The sequence below is a fragment of the Brachyhypopomus gauderio genome, chromosome 14 (assembly GCF_052324685.1).
Source record: "Brachyhypopomus gauderio isolate BG-103 chromosome 14, BGAUD_0.2, whole genome shotgun sequence".
In the NCBI taxonomy this organism is placed as follows: domain Eukaryota; kingdom Metazoa; phylum Chordata; class Actinopteri; order Gymnotiformes; family Hypopomidae; genus Brachyhypopomus; species Brachyhypopomus gauderio.
The window spans coordinates 11668908-11687954 of NC_135224.1; the positions used below are offsets into that span (position 1 = coordinate 11668908).

At 40.1% G+C, this 19047-nt stretch overlaps 1 protein-coding gene across 1 annotated transcript; it reads right to left on the reverse strand.

Moving 5' to 3' along the window:
- Positions 1 to 140: 140 nt before the first annotated feature.
- LOC143475081 (signal-regulatory protein beta-2-like) lies at positions 141 to 5044 on the reverse strand. The gene is made up of 6 exons (XM_076972809.1): positions 4858 to 5044; positions 4411 to 4767; positions 3954 to 4304; positions 3756 to 3866; positions 3617 to 3645; positions 141 to 1047 (listed from the first exon to the last, which is right to left on the reverse strand). Exons 1-6 carry the CDS (start codon positions 4895 to 4897, stop codon positions 919 to 921), a joined length of 1017 nt encoding a protein of 338 aa, XP_076828924.1. The 5' UTR covers positions 4898 to 5044; the 3' UTR covers positions 141 to 918.
- Between the last annotated feature and the right edge of the window lie 14003 nt (positions 5045 to 19047).

A 19047-nucleotide genomic window follows, 5' to 3' on the forward strand; every position in this document is an offset into this window, starting at 1 on the left:
AGAAGGCAGGCTACATATGGAGCGATTCTCCTGCGGCTTCATGTCTTGGTCGGTCATTTTGTAACAATCAGGCACGACAGGCTGGACGCAAGTGCAGGAGTTAATCCATTTAATTAACAATGTGGACAGAGAGATGAGGGTGATGATTAAACCAAACACGGTAACAGTAAACAGCATCAAACATCGACGAACACAGCTGACAGAAAACAATAACATGCTAACCGGGTAAGTACTAGGGAACTACAACACAAGGGAATAACAAAACTCAAACCACAATGTACAAAATGGGCAGACAGCATAGGTACGAGAAAAGCAATGGGAATATACAAGTGAACACAATGATGAACGCACAGTACTTACAAACATTTCAATGACAGACAACCAGGAAACCACAGCACAGGGTTTAAATACAGGACTTAACAAGGGGACTAAACTAGAAGCATGGGTTGATGATGACAAGAGGTGTGGTAAGGGAACACAAGGGAAAAACCAAACATGAACACATGGAGAAACAAATCAAAGACACAACAGACTTGGGTGGAGTGGAGTGGAGCTACACGTGACAGATCCAGAAGCGGCTGGTATATGCCAACATGACCTGAGCGCAAGATGCCAATTAAAACTGGCGACGAATATGCAAACAAACTATAAATATTTACAACATTTTCCCCTAACAGAAAGAGAAAAAGAAACAACTGACAGTTGTCTAAACTTGTACATAGTGAAAATTACATATGTCCCGGTTTCCCCATGGTGCTTCAGAAGGCTATTAATTGATAAAACTTATAATTGTGAAGTACTTTCTAAAGTTTGCTTCAGTGCATGTTTGTACTGAATACATCTATTTTGTAATACATCTATAAATGTTTTCAGCAAACCCCATTCTGCCCCAGCCCAACTAACCTTTGGGCAAATTTTTCAGTGTTGTTGGTGTATTTTAACCTGTGAATACAATGAGTGATGTTGATTTGTTGTTTCTACAGTTCTTCTAGAGGTATGTGGTCTCTGAGCAAAACTTAAGGATGCATAATTCACAGCATCTTCAGCCTGAAAAATACATGAAGAAGAAACTTGAAGATTAGTGTGTGTGTGTGTGTGTGTGTGTAAATTTTATAATATAAATAATGATTATTTATCAATTATTACATTATTTATCAATATTATTCAGATTTTATTTCTAATGAGCATATCTGACATACATCTCAATTTGTACAACATATATTTATAATAAACAGATAAACCAGCTTTAACCAGCAGTTTATTTACATTATTTTTGCTCATGCTATATTACTTTTTATCATTGAAATATTCTGATTCTAAAAAGGAACAAAATATTGGAACTGTTAAGATGAATAACCATTTCAGACCTATCCTACTGTCTGCTCATTGCTTAATGTACTGCTGTTGATGTACAGCCAAACTTTAAATGGTCATTCAAGACCATGTCATCCAGTCTACAAAACCAGAAATTGGTCAGACATTTAAAACCACAATTGCCCTATTTGGGTTTTACAGGCCGCTGACTTTTCTGTGATACAGGGGGAAAGACACAGATAGCTGTGTAAGTGTCTTTCTTTGTGCAAGAAGACAGAAAAGTGCTGTCACATGTTACCTGTATGAAATGTTTCTCTATGTTCAGAACTAGTGCACTATATAGTAGGGTGACCAAACGTCCGTATTTCCCGGGACATGTCCGTATTTCACATCCTGTCCCGGGCGTCCCGGGATATTTTTTAAAACTGTGGAAATGTCCTGGTTTTTAAATTACGTTAATCGGGCCATTCATTCTACAGGCACTAGGACCCTGAGCACGGCGCTGTATGACACGGAATCCCTGAGCCTCCAAGTATGTCTCGCTGCAGCCTGCAGGAAGGCAGAGTTGGACATCCAACCCCGCCCACATCCAACTCCACCCTCTAATGCTCTGTCGTGCGCCAACCCACTACTTCTTCATTCGAGAATAACTGTGTGGTACTTGAAAATATGCATAATAACTCACAAGTGTTCAAGAGACACGTCTTTGCGCTTAATTTACACATACCTCGTTTACTTTGTGTATCGTTCCACGTATGTTATTCCTTATTTTTATTTATTGGGTGGCGAACGTAAAATGTTGACGGGGGGATGTAAAATGGACACAAATTAAGTATTATATCGCGATAGATCGATCGCCGGTGGTTGGCGCCAGAGCGAACTAGTAACTCAAATAATAGATGTAGATCAGAGGTAAATAAACTAGATTTTTTTCGGCGTGAGAAATCGGATGTGTGGCGCGAGAGCGTGTGAAGACGGTCAAATACGTGTGTCTCACGCTCAATGCGTGAGAGTTGGCAACACTGCTACTATAAGTACACAATTAAAATGGTAATGTTTACTGATAATGTTGGTGATAGAGAAGGGGTATGTTGGTAATGTTGGTAATGGAGAAGGGGTGTAATCAGGGCTTATTTTGAGCCGGATCCTGCCGGAACAGGATCCGGGAACTCTTTCATTTTGAAGGGTGCGTTCTGGGAACTGTCTGCCTCGATCCGGTAACTTTCAAGCCTACTAATTATAAGTTATGAAGAAATCTGTCTGCGTTGAACCAATTAATTGAACAAATAATTCTATAAAAGACATTTTTAAACACAAGATCCACATTCCTAAATCACATAAGAGCTCTCCTTTTTAGCTATGTCTTTCCGTGTCTCCCCTATAAAGCTAGTTATACTTTTGTGAGTGACCGTAGCGCGCAACTCCGCGCGACTCCGCACACCTCGCGCGCGTCACAATCTTTGCAGTGTCCTCCTGAAACGATATGTGGTAGTATAAAGAAACACCCCTCAAACACAGGGGAAGGAACATTTACCTGACCAATTTTAATGCTGTATTGTGTTTCAGATTTGAAAAGTGCTGGAATTTAGGCTAAAGTACTTGAAAATGCACTTAAAATGCACTTCTGCACTTAAAACACTTATAAAACACACGTAAATAGTTCTTGCAGTTCTGTTTACTGGGAGCAAAAACAGTCCGAGTTTCGAACGTAACATGGGCGTGGCTTCGGTCTTGAGAAGAGGGTGGAGTTGGATGTGGGCGGGGTTGGATGTCCAACTCCGCCTTCCTGCAGGCTGCAGCGAGAGGCTTCTCCATCAGTTGAGCCTCATCATACACAACTTAAACACAAGATCCACATTCCTAAATCACATAAGAGCTCTCCTTTTTAGCTATGTCTTTACGTGTCTCCCCTATAAAGCTAGTTATACTTTTGTGAGTGACCAACTCGCCGCCGCGAGTGAAAGTATCTCATCAAAGATGAGATGCTTAAGACAGCTATTTTTGTATATAGGTAAATTTAATAAAATTTAGTTTGAGGTGACATGAATATTTTTTATTCCTAGGTTATAAATGGTAACATTTTGTAAATTTGTAAGTGATGTATTTCTAGCTGCTCGCTAATCGTTTTCAGTAAATTGATGGGAGTAAGTGAGAGAGTGAACCTTTCTGAACAGGTACAAATATTAACATTTGAAAAATACATACTGTCTAAAAAGCAAAGTATTTAAAAGTCCTAGTAATTTTACTGTATAAATTTCAAAATATCAGAGCTAATATTAAATAAATAGACCAGCCATTTTACCTGATTCGGCTGAGTAGTATAAGCAGCACCTGGTGAAGACAAGTAATATGTTTTTTTTATTAAAAGTGTGGTCTAGGAAGCCAATAAAATGTGTTTTACAAGTCCTCGAAAAATGTACAATTTGATGTTTAAGACTTACTTTTTTGCCAGTGTTTGCGTAACAGTATTCCAAGTATAACAATCACACAAACACAAATTATGTTTGATGTTCCCAAAGCAAGTGTAGTTAAATTCCAAGATGTATTAAGGTCTGGAAAAAAACAAATACAAAATACCATCCACAGGAATCTAGAATACATTTAAAAAGCATTTTGTAGAGATGGACTCAGTAATTTACCTTTAATATCCAGTTTAGCTCCATTTCCAAAAATAATCTCTCCACATACAGACACAGCACAGTAGTAAGTTCCAGCATCAGAGAAGCTGAGGTTCTGCATTGAGAGCTCGTACATACAGCTCTGTGTAGGAAGGCCAGCATCAGAGCTCATCTCACGCTGACCAATGCTATTTCCATGAGTGTAAATAATTCCTGGATGAGATTCTCCTGAGCCATGTCTAAACCAGTAGACACCATGAGCTCCTGCACAGCTCTCAGCGAAGACCGTACACTGCAGAGTTACGGGGTTTCCTGGTTGAACTGCTTCCAGCACAGGCTTCTGGAGAACATATAGACTGTGGTACTGTGAAGCTAAAAAAAGTCAATAAGAATTTATACATACAATGTTAATACAGTACAATAATTGAATAATAATAATTGAAAATATTTAAATATAGCTAACATGAACAGAAATTACCTTTTACAATGAGTTTTGTTCCTTCCCCAAATTTCAGTAAGTTAGACATAGCTTTTCCACAGTAATATGTAGCAGAGTCGGAGACTTCTAAATCTGTTATCACCAGCTGATTTCCATCATTTATATTCACCAAGGTAAAACGAGTATTATTCTTGAATCCGTCATAGAATGTGGCTTTCTCATCATACTTGTAGATAGTTGCGATGAGTTCAGGCTTGTGACTAAAATTATGCTTGTACCATGAGAAATGCATGTACGTGTCACGTTGATAAATGCAAGTAATTGTGATATTGTCCCCCTCATTAACATACACTAGAGTGCTGTTTTGATGAAAGCCTTTTTTGGTACTGCCGAGATCTGGAAATAAGTATAAAACAAACTAGATGTCAATGTCATTGGTGTCACATATATGTTCCAAAACAGTTAGAATACATAATATTTACTTACTAACTGAGGAAAGGAGCAAAATGAATCGAATGGTCAGCATTTCTTCAGCTTCTTCACATAAAAGTGTATTGCAGAGATTAGGAGAGCCTAGGTAACACCAAAAATGTGGAGTGGAAAAAGAATGTCTAAATATAACTGAGGTTGGCCCTAAAGAGTCACACTCTTGTGTCACGGTGAGGAGGCCAGAGGGCGCGTGCACCCACACACACACCCACTCTGCACACTCTCTCTAGCACTAAACCACTCTCTAGGTCCCAATCACTGCACTACTAACACCTGTGCCTTATCACGTGTTTCACCTTTTTAAGCCCACAGTCCAGTTGCTGTACATTCATCTGAGAGAGAGCTACTCATCACTGGACCCGCTCTAAGTCAGTTGTGTGCTAGTAGGAGGTGGTGAAAGCGGTCAGATGACCGGCCCTCCGCGCTTCTAGGTATAAGTATGTAAATGAGGCGCGGCGCTTCTAGTGTTAAACAGCGCCTCGGGTGGTTAAAAGACCGCTGAGTCTTTACACACTGACAGCGCTGACACATAATTAACGCTAGATGGCGTTTTGCACAAAAGGAAGAATGAGCCGCCCAAACAAAATATTCGTAATGAAAACAGTGGTAACAGGCAACACACCCAGGGTAAATAGGTAGAGTAAAAGGTCCTTTATTATAAAAATGGACCTGCCGTTTCGATGCCTACCGGTTTCGGTGACCAATTCACCTTCAACAGGGCAGTAAAGTAATGGCAAGTAACAAAATTCACAGAGCTTATAAAGCACAAACAAGATGATGATGTCATCTGTGATGTCCAATCTGAGGGCACCTTCCTCCCAGGACCGTACCATCTGACTGAAAAAAAGGGTCATCTGTAGAACAGACTAAATCTCAAGCACTGGTCATAGTTGTTTCTGTTGTATGATATAGTACCTATGTGAATTTGCATTTCTTGTAGGTATCCATTTTAATTTCTGTAGTTTAGCAATATTTAGCCTATGTTTTTGTGTACTTCTAGGTATTTGCATTGATTTCTGTAGTGTAGTAGTATTCTGGTTCGAGGGTATCTTGAGTTCTGACCTATCTATGTACTATTTAGAATTCTGTGAACAGATGGCAAAACACTTCGTAAGGCGCTCTGGATAAGAGTGTCTGCTAAATGCCCTACATGTAAATGAGAAGGAGTGTATCTTTCATGTCACATCAGTGTTATGTGTTTGTAGTTGTGTTCAGGCTACTGATATTGGTGATAGAGAAAGACACTGAGTACAATCCTGGGGATTTAAATGATTAAAAGTGATGATAGAGGACATTGAGGTGCTCAACATTGGTATAATATACTTTTTCATTTGTATAAAATAACTGCAGTTTGCATTCCACATTTGAGTTTGTCCTGGAAGTCATGATGAATATGGACAGGAAAAATCTGTAAAATTACGGTATTTCTCTGCAGAACTTTTTCTGCTGTCACTTTATTGAAAGTGCTTAATTGTACTAATTCAGGGAAAAGTTGTAAAATAAAGGTATTTCTCTACAAAACTATTAGTGCTGTCACTTTATTGAAAGTGCTTAATTGTAATAATTCAGGGAAAAGTTGTAAAATAACGATATTTCTCTGCAAAAATATTAGTGCTGTCACTTTATTAAAAGTGCTAAATCATAATAATCCAGGAATAATCTGTAAAATAATGGTATTTCTCTGCAGAATGTTTAATGAATTTTTCTGTAAATTTATTGTTTTTCCACTTAATTTAAATCAGGGTTTTTCACTTTAAAATTAGTTTTTGTTTGGCAGCCGCTGCTGCCAGTCGTTTACCGTTAGGATTTTTTTACAGTGTAGGAGAGACCTTTTAACCACAGACCGTAAACCTAATGTTGAAAATGGGATGAATATCAATTTTATCTCCACCTACAACACATTATCCTACAAATTCAAAAGGATTATTATGAACAATTGGGAAATCAATAAAGCAGATTCCTCCCTTACACCACTCCACCCCCAGATGCATTTTTCGAAGAGCTCCTAATTTGAAGGACAAGCTTGTTCACAGTCATTTCAATGCAAACAATACTATATCTTGGCTCTCAAAACCGACAGGTTGTTTTAAATGCTTCAAATGTAATCACTGTAATGAGGTAGAACAGTGGAAATCTTTTAAAACACACCACAGGGAGAGAGTATCAGATTCGACAGTTTATTAACTGTAATTCTTGTTTTATCATTTATCTTTTGAAATGCACTTGCGGTGTTTTTTATGTGGGGCAGACTAAAAGACGGCTACGTGATCGTTTGTGGGATCATAAGTATGCCATAAGAAATAAGAATACGGATTACGCTATGGCTAAACACCTCTCTCTCGCCTCAGCAGGAACCACTCATGCCATCAGCATTATCGGTATTGAACAAGTGGCCCCCCTGGTTAGAGAGGGAGACCACCTTAGAAAATTGGCACAAATAGAAACCAGATGGATTATTAGGCTTCAAGCTGACAAATATCCTGGCCTCAATGATGAGGTAGATTTAAAGTGTTTCTTGTAATCTGTCAATCACTCCCTTTTTTGTCTTGCAGCATGCTTTGTTTCTTTTAGATTTAGGCCGGTTCCACTCTCCCCCCTTTTTTTCAGTCAGATGGTACGGTCCTGGGAGGAAGGTGCCCTCAGATTGGACATCACAGATGATATCATCATCTTGTTTGTGCTTTATAAGCTCTGTGAATTTTGTTACTTGCCATTACTTTACTGCCCTGTTGAAGGTGAATTGGTCACCGAAACTGGTAGGCATTGATACGGTAGGTCCATTTTTATAATAAAGGACCTTTTACTCTACCTATTTACCCTAGGTGTGTTGCCTGTTACCACTGTTTTCATTGCTGACTCTTTTTTCTACGGAGCACCACCGACACACCATTGATTATCACTTTGAGCACCTGAGCACCTGTCCTACTGCTTTGCAAAATATTCATAATGGTGACATTTGCACGTAAAGTCAATATGTTAACAAATTAATGTGACTAAATAACCTTTTAGAATCAGTGCCTTGTGACCTTGTTCTCAGTAGCTTCCCCATTGTCAGTTTTGTTTAGTTTCATATTGCATTTCCTGGATTGTGTGAAAACGTAAATGCAAAATATAGTTTCAGTTTTGTTTCTTGGTTAGTGTAATAGTTTGCTTGGTTAGTGTAATAGTTTGCTTATTTGCAGAGGTGGGACCAAGTCAGTGTTTTGCAAGTCTCAAGTAAGTCCAAGTCTTTATCCTCAAGTCCCGAGTCAAGTCTCAAGCAAAGACAGTCAACTCAAGTCAAGTCTCGAGTCAAGACAAGCAACCGTCAAGTCAAGTCCCAAGTCTGAAACTTGGAATTTCAAGTCCTTTTGAGTCTTTTTTTTTACAGGCACCAAAGCTTTACGAATGCTACGCTGATGCGTTTCTTTACTCGTTTTGTTGGTGTCCGCCAGCCAAAAGATGACAGATCATTTACATTTTATCTTCTCTTAATTACATAAATGTACCTAAACAAGAATGTTTCGTTACATCATTTTACACGAAAATAGCAAGCTTCATCGAAAGCAAGATGCTGTCATTACGAATGGTTATTCTAAACATTTGGATAAAATGTTTAAATATAGACTAATAAAAGGTTAGGGTTACTTTTTCATTGTTTTCTGTTATTGTGGGGTCACGGTGTAGGCTACTATTGTTACCTGGAGATTCAGTGGGGTCACATTCTGATGGCTGCCGTCAGAATTGGTGACCCCAGTTAAAAAGGCTCACCTGTACATCCCATTCATGATTTCTTTGTTGGCTGCAATGGTGAGGGAATGGTAAATCTTGTTTAAGTACATTTATGTAATTAAGAGACGATAAATGTAAATATAAACATATGTCAACAAAACGAGTAAAGAAAGTGCATCAGTTTACGTAGCATTCGTAAAGCGTTTGTGCCTCTGAACAGAAACTGTGACATAGCACCCCCTGTGGTCACAAAACTCGACGGTCACAGAATCTGGTGTAACGCCGGTCTGCGTCAGAAGGACGGAAATTAAATTAATGGGGCGCACTTTATAAATATTAATATGCGTTTTAAAATTTTGAAAAAAAAAAGTCTTTGCAAGTAAACAGGTTCAAGTCCAATTCAAGTCCCAAGTTATTGGTGTAAAAGTCCAAGTCAAGTCTAAGTCACTGAATATTTTTTCAAGTCAAGTCAAAAGTCTTAATATTAATGACTCGAGTCTGACTCGAGTCCAAGTCATGTGACTCGAGTCCCCACCTCTGCTTATTTGTCTGTGTGTTATTCTGATGGCATATAAGTCACTATATTATCATGTTCGTACGGCACACCACTAACCCACTGGCCTGCACCCCCCACTGTGAAGCGTTAACATCTTTTGTCTTGCTAATGCAACAGACTGCGCTGGAGCCTTCCACCCCTACATCCACAGAAAGCTTGTTCAATACCCAAGTACCAAATTGAAGCTCGTAGACTGAGCCAAAGCAAGTTTATTTGTATACTCAATGTTATACCATTTCAAGTTTTAATGTCTAAAAGTTGTGTATGTTAGTGAATTGCAGGCTATGGTGAACATAACAAATCTACAAATAAATGTAGAGATCATAGCAAATTTATCAGTTGCAAGGCGGGCAGCCCTTGTGCTCTTGTCATCAAAGCACAGATAGCGCATGATATCTCCGAATGTCTGTCTAGACATTCAGTAGAATGCTTCAATAGGACATTAGGCAATATGATAAGAGCTCTGCCTTCAGAGGTGAAGATCGGCTGGCCCAGATGATTACAGACACTGACGTTCATGTATAATTGCACAATTCATGAAACTCATTTTATTTGATGTATGGGAGAATTCCCCATCTTCCAGTGGATGTCATGTTCCGGAATGTCTTAACTGACTATGATACATCAGACTATGACAAGTATGTAGCAGAACTCACTGAGGAATTCAAGAAAGCGATGTCACTTGCTCAGGAGCATGTGAGTAAAGAGCAGAACAGACAGGCTAGGCTGTATGACAAGAGAGTCAAAGGTGCTACACTTGAAGTTGGTGACCGAGTACTCGTAGCCCATAAGAGAGAGAGGAAAACGTAAAGTTGCTGACAGATGGGAGTCCGTGGTCTACACAATTATTGAAAAAAATGCTGGAACACACACATACAAGATTCGTGACACTGTTACTGGCCTCGAGAGAGTTGTCTATTGGAATCTCCTGATGTGAACTTCCTGCCTATCGGAGATGGACCGAAAGTGCCTTGTCCAGCACCATCCTTGTCTACTGGGCTTGTCTACTGAGCTTTGTTGCTAGCGACAATAGTGATGCTGCGACTGATGAATCATCGTTCAGTGGGGAGGAATCTCATTTGCCTCAGTTTGACAGATGCGTTGAGATCGATGGCTGTACTGATGCACCTGATGTGACATTGCGTTTGAGGGATGTGCCCGATAGTCATGGAATGGAAGTTGTGAATGTGTTACCGGTCCCTGCACAGACTGACACCGCAGCAAGGACCAGAGAGTGGATTACGCAGATTCCTAGTGAGGGTCAGGTTTCAACATCTTGTGACAGTGACTGCACTGACCCACAACCTCATGTGTCTGATGACATGACTACTGTCGGACCATCAAGCAAAGGGATCAGGGGCTGTAACGTGACAGAGCCCCCCACCAAGGGCACTACCTGTCCCGGGGTGCCAAGAGGACTGAATGCCCCGAACCCACACCTATGAGCCGATCCAGAGCCCTCAGTCCTGCATCTGGGAGATGACCGCCCTCGGTGGAGAGCCTGCCACGAACAGCCTAGAACACCCTCCCTGGGAAGACACCCTCCCTGGGGAAAACGCGTTAGACATACACACCGGTACATTCACGAAAACACAAACAGGAACACTGATAGACAGCAGTACGAAAGGGAACAAGGGATTCGGGAGAAACACAGGGATGGACACAAACACAGGCACAGACACACACACACAAACGGAGCCAGGTTTTGCGCCTGTAGGAGGGCTGTCAGGAAAGGAAGCCCTCCCGGAGCAGCAGGCACTGCCATAGGCGGTACACCTCCCGCCCTTGCCGCAAACCCTCCGCTGGGTGCAGCTCTACTGGGGTCACTGCCCGGGAACAGTCTATCACGCTCCCCTAGGAGGGATAGGGAGAAACATCCTACACCGGACCTCTCTTCCCCCTCATGGTCTCACCAGAGTACTCAGAGGGGGGTGGGCTCAATTCATCATCCTCCGTGCAGGGCTCGCCTCGGATGGAGGAGGGGTCGCTTCCTCTCCCTCTGACTCGGTAGGATCACCCGAGAACACAGAAGGAGGAGGGCTTTCTTCTTCCTCCTCGCCCTCACCGTAGTACTCGGTGGGGGCCGAGTACACGGAAGGAGGAGGACTTTCCTCTTCTTCCTCACCCTTGCCGTAGTACTCGGTGGGGGCCGAGTACATGGACGGAGGGGAGCTCTCCTCCTCTTCGGCTTCCTCCTCCAACTCCTCCCCCTCAAACTCACTCTCAGGAAAGAAACTTGTCCTTTCTGGCACACCGGGATATAAAATCATTTGATCTATTAGTTTTAGAGATATGAGCATTTGTTTGGCCCTAGGCACAGAAAACTGCTCTATTAGCTCCCATGTTAATTTCTCAAAATCAGAATTGGCTTTTTCACAATTTGCCTCTGTGTTTAACTTGTCATAAATCAGACAGTATTGGGTCAAACCCCACACGATTACACCAAAATCATCAGCAAGCACTCTCTCATACAATCTCTTCGGTGAAGCAATAAGTTACATTTGTCCCGAACTACGACCGTTTGTTCGGAGGGTGCAAATCACATTAAACAAGGCTTCTCCTCTCAGAGAAGCAGAAACAGAGTGACAGTTATTTTTGAATGTCTGCCCCCCATCTTCCCACACATGCACGTGCACATACATACATCTCTCTCATACATACCCTCTCCACACAGTCACACACATATACACCACACAGACATACACATACATATCTCTCTCGTACACAATCCACACACAAACACACATATACACCAAGCAGACATACACATATATACCATAGACACACACTCCACACAGACACACATACATATCTCACACAAACACAATACACAGACACACATACATACATACATCTCTCTCATACACACTCCACACACACACACACACACACATCTCTCATACACACATATACACCACACAGACACACACCTACATCTCTCTCATACCCACTCCACACCCTCCACACAGACACACACAAACACACACACACCTCATACACACTCCATTCACACACACACACACACACACGTATACATACCTAAGGAGGTGTTCTCATACACACAATACACCATATAGACCCCCATACTCAAATAGCGGCCCGCCATCTATTTCTGGCCCGCGAGCTGTTTTGAAAATTTTATACATTTTTAAAATATTTTTTTCGATCGCGCTATCCGCTCTTACTTTGAAATTGCGCACCGCGATCTCAAGACGAGGCTGGGTATTGCCTCCACAGCAACAATAAACAGATAGCAGATCCTGCTATTGAGGCAGGTAATAGCACGGCAGACTGCAAACCGGCAGAAGGCGGAAGCGTTTGAACATGGCGGCAGGCCGCTGCTAACAAACTTACCAGCTAATATCTTTATATCCTGCTAGCTTAATTTAAGACAACCTAAAAAATAAATAATCATCTCTAGGTGTTTTTTAAACTTAATAAGGCTCAACGAACTCAACCACTCTGGAGCACCGCGAAGATTTGGACAATATATTCACATATATAGATGACTGCTTTGATAGAATCATCATGAGCAAAGCAGATAAGACGCCATCGACCATGAGGAGCCATGCCGAAGCTTCCCCAGGAGCGGCCTCCCCACACACCTGTAGCACGGCGGATATTCTGGAGTCTATAAACAACAAACTGTCCAGGTTTGACGCGCGCTTGGCTCTAGTGGAAATTCTCCACCAAGAGTCTCAAGCTTTGCGTGAGTCAGTGGAGTTCAGCCAGCAGCAAGTAGAGGCACTCGCAGCAGAAAACACGGTTCTTAGAGAGTCGGTGAAATTGCTCAGCGAGGGAATGACCCGACTCTCAGAAGAAAACAAAAAAATCAAAGAAACGGTCATCGATCTCAAGTCCCGTAGCATGAGAGACAATTTAATATTTGCAGGCATTCCGGAGAAGGCAGACAAAGACCCCGTAAAATCATTTATACAAACTCACCTGAAAATCTCAGAGGCCACCGTTAAAAACAACAGTTTTCACCGCCTGGCGGGGAAGCGGCCGGATGCACAAAGACCCAGACTGATGGTGGCTAAGTTTGAACATATAAGCATAAAGAGCTGCTAAAAAGCCACGGCCGGGAGCTGAAACTTTAGCATCAACGACCTGTTCCCCAAAGAAAGCCTGGAGCAACGCAAGGTCTTGTTCCCCATCCGTAAGAGTTTCATCCAGGCTCCCGGGCTGTAATCTCAGTGGACAAACTCTACGTGAACGGTCAACTTTACCACGACGCAAGCGCAACACCATGGCTGTTTTAAACAGGTGAACGGTATCAACACCGACACAGACGCCAACTCTTTATGACACATTACTTTTCGCCTAGAACAATAAGACATGTCTAAGTTTAAATAACTAATGCCAGTCTAATTAGCATCGTACCGTATGTTTTCCGTCATAAGTCTTAGTTGTTCACTCTTCTTTTTGTTGTATATGCACTTTCAATTTACATGTCACCTTTTCCCCTTCCCTTTCCCTCTCCTTTTCTCTTTCTGCACTCATCCAGCGATTTGTTTACCCACTTTCAAGACTACAATGTATTGTATGCGCACACACACACACACACACACACACACACACAGGCAGGTATACAAAACAGACACACAGACATACAGCACAATCTCACACAGACATATAGCGCAGACACATACACGAAACATTCAACACAGGCATACAACACAGATGTGCAACACACACCTTTAGCAACCATCCAACACTCAAACAAGTAGTCTTAACATGAATTCACTGAAATTCGTCATATGGAATGTATGTGGAACTGGTTGGAGGGAAAAGAGATTGAATTTTTTTAATCGGCTAAACGACTTACAAGCAGATATTGTCTTTCTACAGGAAACACATATGTCCAAGACACCTACATACACACTGACCTCTCCTCAGTTCCCACATTCGTACTCAGTTACAACTCAAAACAAAGGGGGTGGCCATATTAATTAACAAAAGGATAAACTTTTCTAGTAGCAACAATATAACAGATCTAGATGGTAGATTTATAATACTTAATCTGTCCATTCTAAATATGTGTTTATGCATTGCTAATATATATGGACCAAATGTTGACGACCCCTCCTTTTTTCATAATATTTTCACTGCACTCTCTGATCACTCTGACACCAAACTAATAATAGGAGGAGACTTCAACTTGGTATTTCATCCAGATATCGACAGGCTCAGTACAGCAGTGAGTCAAAGGAACTGGCAGTATACACCCTAAAGCAATATATGAACGATTTTGAGCTCTCTGATGCGTGGCGTTCACACCACCCTACTCTCCGGGATTACACCTTCTTTTCAGCAGTACACCACTGACATTCTCGTTTAAACAACTTCTTAGTTAGCAATTCCATTATGACAGATGTCACAGACACTCGTATTCATCCTATTACTATCAGTGATCATGCACTGGTCTCTCTTTCTTTGATACAGAAAAGAACCACACTAGGAACTAGAGATTAAATACATAATTACTTAAATTTCATTAATTACATCAAAAAAGAATGGGCAACATATTTAGAATATAACGATCTGCCAGGAACACCGTATGTTCTTTGGGAAGCAGGGAAGGCAGTAATGCGGGGGAAAATAATATCCTACTGCACACATAAGAAAAAGACAGAAAAAACACAGGTATTAGAATTGGAAGAAAAAATTTAATCTTTAGAAGCTGCCCATGCTGCTTCACCTCAAGAACACACACTGAACAAGCTGAGAAAACTCAAACTGTAATTAGATGAAATAATCAATAAAAAGACACAATTTTTACTGCAAAGGCTGCATTGGCAGAATTTTGAACATGGCAATAAATCCGAAAAATTCCTTGCTATTCAGTTAAAGCTTAATAAGGAAAAAACAACTATCTCCTCTATTAAGAACAGGTAACATTATTCACGACCCACAACAAATAAAGCTTTTAAAGAGTTTTATAAAGCTTTATATGCATCACAGATTAATCCATCTGATTCAGCTATTGAAGAATTTATTAATAATATAAATCTCCCAAAGCTGGAAAATGAACAAGTTGTTGCACTGGATTCACGACTTGCTTTGCCTGAATTACATGAAGACCTAGAGCAGCTACCAAATAATAAAGCTCCGGGACCAGATGGATTTCTGGTAGAATTCTACAAAGAATTATGGTCTGTGCTAGAACCAACCTTTTTTAAAGCCACCTGTGTTGAAAATCGTGGGCATGTCTCTAAGCAGGCATGTCTCACAACACAGATGAGACCTCTCCAAAGCACAAGGGCACGGCCTCATTTTGATTATTCTTTTTATAATCTACAAAATAAAATATTTCAGTCACATAAACAGTCACATAAACAGACACAGGGCAAGGTAAACTAAATGACACACATAAATACACACATATTTACTAATTGTACAACATAACCATAACCTTTTTTAAAGCCACCTGTGTTGAAAATCGTGGGCATGTCTCTAAGCAGGCATGTCTCACAATACAGATGAGACCTCTCCAAAGCACAAGGGCACAGCCTTGTTTTGATTATTCTTTTTATAACCTACAAAATAAAATATTTCAGTCACATAAACAGTCGCATAAACAGACACAGGGCAAGGTAAACTAAATGACACACATAAATACACACATATTTACTAATTGTACAACATAACCATAACCATGATTAAAGCCACCTGTGTTGAAAATCATGGGCATGTCTCTAAGCAGGCATGTCTCACAACACAGACGAGACCTCTCCAAAGCACAAGGGCACAGCACATGAGAGACATGAACTCTCTTCAGCAAGATCACAGCCTCCAACATATTTCATGCAATTCCATCACATAAACCAAGCTGTTTGGACTAGTACAAACATTCACAAGATCCTGACCCAAAGAGACCACAAAATCTACATACAAAGCCATACATGACACATGAGTAGTCCATATACTGTTCACAGATTATATTGCTTATTACATTATATCCAGTCACCTTACAACAGTCCTTAGGACACGTATACTTCAAAAAAGATAATACTTACCATTGGTCATTCTATAAAAAGAAGAAAATGTGAAATGTAGTCTCACTATACCTGTGAAAAACAGTTGGTAGACATCAAAACTCATAAAAAGGCACAAGCAATTTGTAAATTTGCAAAAACGTGTGAGTGGCGCGTTTATATGTAGAAACAATTTCTTTTGAATTTGTTGTGCCGTTGCCATGGTAAAATCCCTATAGCCTAAGGGCACGGCCTCATTTTGATTATTGTTTTTATAATCTACAAAATAAAATATTTCAGTCACATAAACAGACACAGGGCAAGGTAAACTAAATGACACACATAAATACACACATATTTACTAATTGTACAACATAACCATAACCAGTTTTAAAGCCACCTGTGTTGAAAATCGTGGGCATGTCTCTAAGCAGGCATGTCTCACAACACAGACGAGACCTCTCCAAAGCACAAGGGCACAGCACACGAGAGACATGAACTGTCTTCAGCAAGATCACACCAACATATTTCAAGCAATTCCATCACATAAACCAAGCTGTTTGGACTAGTACAAACATTCACAAGATCCTGACCCAAAGAGACCACAAAATCTACATACAAAGCCATACATGACACATGAGTAGTCCATATACTGTTCACAAATTATATTGCTTATTACATTATATCCAGTCACATTACAACAGTCCTCAGGACACGTATACTTCAAAAAAGATAATACTTACCATTGGCCATTCTATTAAAAAAAGAAAATGTGAAATGAAGTCTCACTATACCTGTGAAAAACAGTTGGTAGACATCAAAACTCATAAAAAGGCACAAGCAATTTGTAAATTTGCAAAAACGTGTGAGTGGCGCGTTTATATGTAAACAATTTCTTTTGAATTTGTTGTGCAGTTGCCATGGTAAAATCCCTATAGCCTAAGGGCACGGCCTCATTTTGATTATTGTTTTTATAATCTACAAAATAAAATATTTCAGTCACATAAACAGACACAGGGCAAGGTAAACTAAATGACCCACACATAAATACACACATATTTACTAATTGTACAACATAACCATAACCAGTTTTAAAGCCACCTGTGTTGAAAATCGTGGGCATGTCTCTAAGCAGGCATGTCTCACAACACAGACGAGACCTCTCCAAAGCACAAGGGCACAGCACACGAGAGACATGAACTCTCTTCAGCAAGATCACAGCCTCCAACATATTTCAAGCAATTCCATCACATAAACCAAGCTGTTTGGGTTAGGACAAACATTCACAAGATCCTGACCCAAAGAGACCACAAAATCTACATACAAAGTCATACATGTCACATGAGTAGTCCATATACTGTTCACAAATTATATTGCTTATTACATTATATCCAGTCACCTTACAACAGTCCTCAGGACACGTATACTTCAAAAAAGATAATACTTACCATTGGTCATTCTATAAAAAGAAGAAAATGTGAAATGTAGTCTCACTATACCTTTGAAAAACAGTTGGTAGACATCAAAACTTATAAAAAAGGCACAAGCAATTTGTAAATTTTCAAAAACGCATGAGTGGCGCGTTTATTTGTAGAAACAATTTCTTTTGAATTTGTTGTGCCGTTGCCATGGTAAAATCCCTATAGCCTAAGGGCACGGCCTCATTTTGATTATTGTTTTTATAATCTACAAAATAAAATATTTCAGTCACATAAACAGTCACATAAACAGACACAGTGCAAGGTAAACTAAATGAAACACATAAATACACACATATTTACTAACTGTACAACATAACCATAAACAGTTTTAAAGCCACCTGTGTTGAAAATTGTGGGCATGTCTCTAAGCAGGCATGTCTCACAAGACAGACGAGACCTCTCCAAAGCACAAGGGCACAGCACACGAGAGACATGAACTCTCTTCAGCAAGATCACAGCCTCCAACATATTTCATGCAATTCCATCACATAAACCAAGCTGTTTGGACTAGTACAAACATTCACAAGATCCTGACCCAAAGAGACCACAAAATCTACATACAAAGCCATACATGACACATGAGTAGTCCATATACTGTTCACAAATTATATTGCTTATTACATTATATCCAGTCACATTACAACAGTCCTCAGGACACGTATACTTCAAAAAAGATAATACTTACCATTGGTCATTCTATTAAAAAAAGAAAATGTGAAATGAAGTCTCACTATACCTGTGAAAAACAGTTGGTAGACATCAAAACTCATAAAAAGGCACAAGCAATTTGTAAATTTGCAAAAACGTGTGAGTGGCGCGTTTATATGTAAACAATTTCTTTTGAATTTGTTGTGCAGTTGCCATGGTAAAATCCCTATAGCCTAAGGGCACGGCCTCATTTTGATTATTGTTTTTATAATCTACAAAATAAAATATTTCAGTCACATAAACAGACACAGGGCAAGGTAAACTAAATGACCCACACATAAATACACACATATTTACTAATTGTACAACATAACCATAACCAGTTTTAAAGCCACCTGTGTTGAAAATCGTGGGCATGTCTCTAAGCAGGCATGTCTCACAACACAGACGAGACCTCTCCAAAGCACAAGGGCACAGCACACGAGAGACATGAACTCTCTTCAGCAAGATCACAGCCTCCAACATATTTCAAGCAATTCCATCACATAAACCAAGCTGTTTGGGTTAGGACAAACATTCACAAGATCCTGACCCAAAGAGACCACAAAATCTACATACAAAGCCATACATGTCACATGAGTAGTCCATATACTGTTCACAAATTATATTGCTTATTACATTATATCCAGTCACCTTACAACAGTCCTCAGGACACGTATACTTCAAAAAAGATAATACTTACCATTGGTCATTCTATAAAAAGAAGAAAATGTGAAATGTAGTCTCACTATACCTGTGAAAAACAGTTGGTAGA

What these genes read in the sequence shown, in the direction of transcription:
- LOC143475081 (XM_076972809.1), bottom strand. Translation starts at nt 4,897, where the DNA reads ATGCTGACCATTCGATTCATTTTGCTCCTTTCCTCAGTTA. An exon ending in AGCTAAACTGGATATTAAAG is followed by an intron (nt 3,867 to 3,953) that starts GTAAATTACTGA and finishes GTTTTTTTCCAG; the next exon opens with ACCTTAATACATCTTGGAAT. An exon ending in ACGCAAACACTGGCAAAAAA is followed by an intron (nt 3,646 to 3,755) that starts GTAAGTCTTAAA and finishes TGTCTTCACCAG; the next exon opens with GTGCTGCTTATACTACTCAG.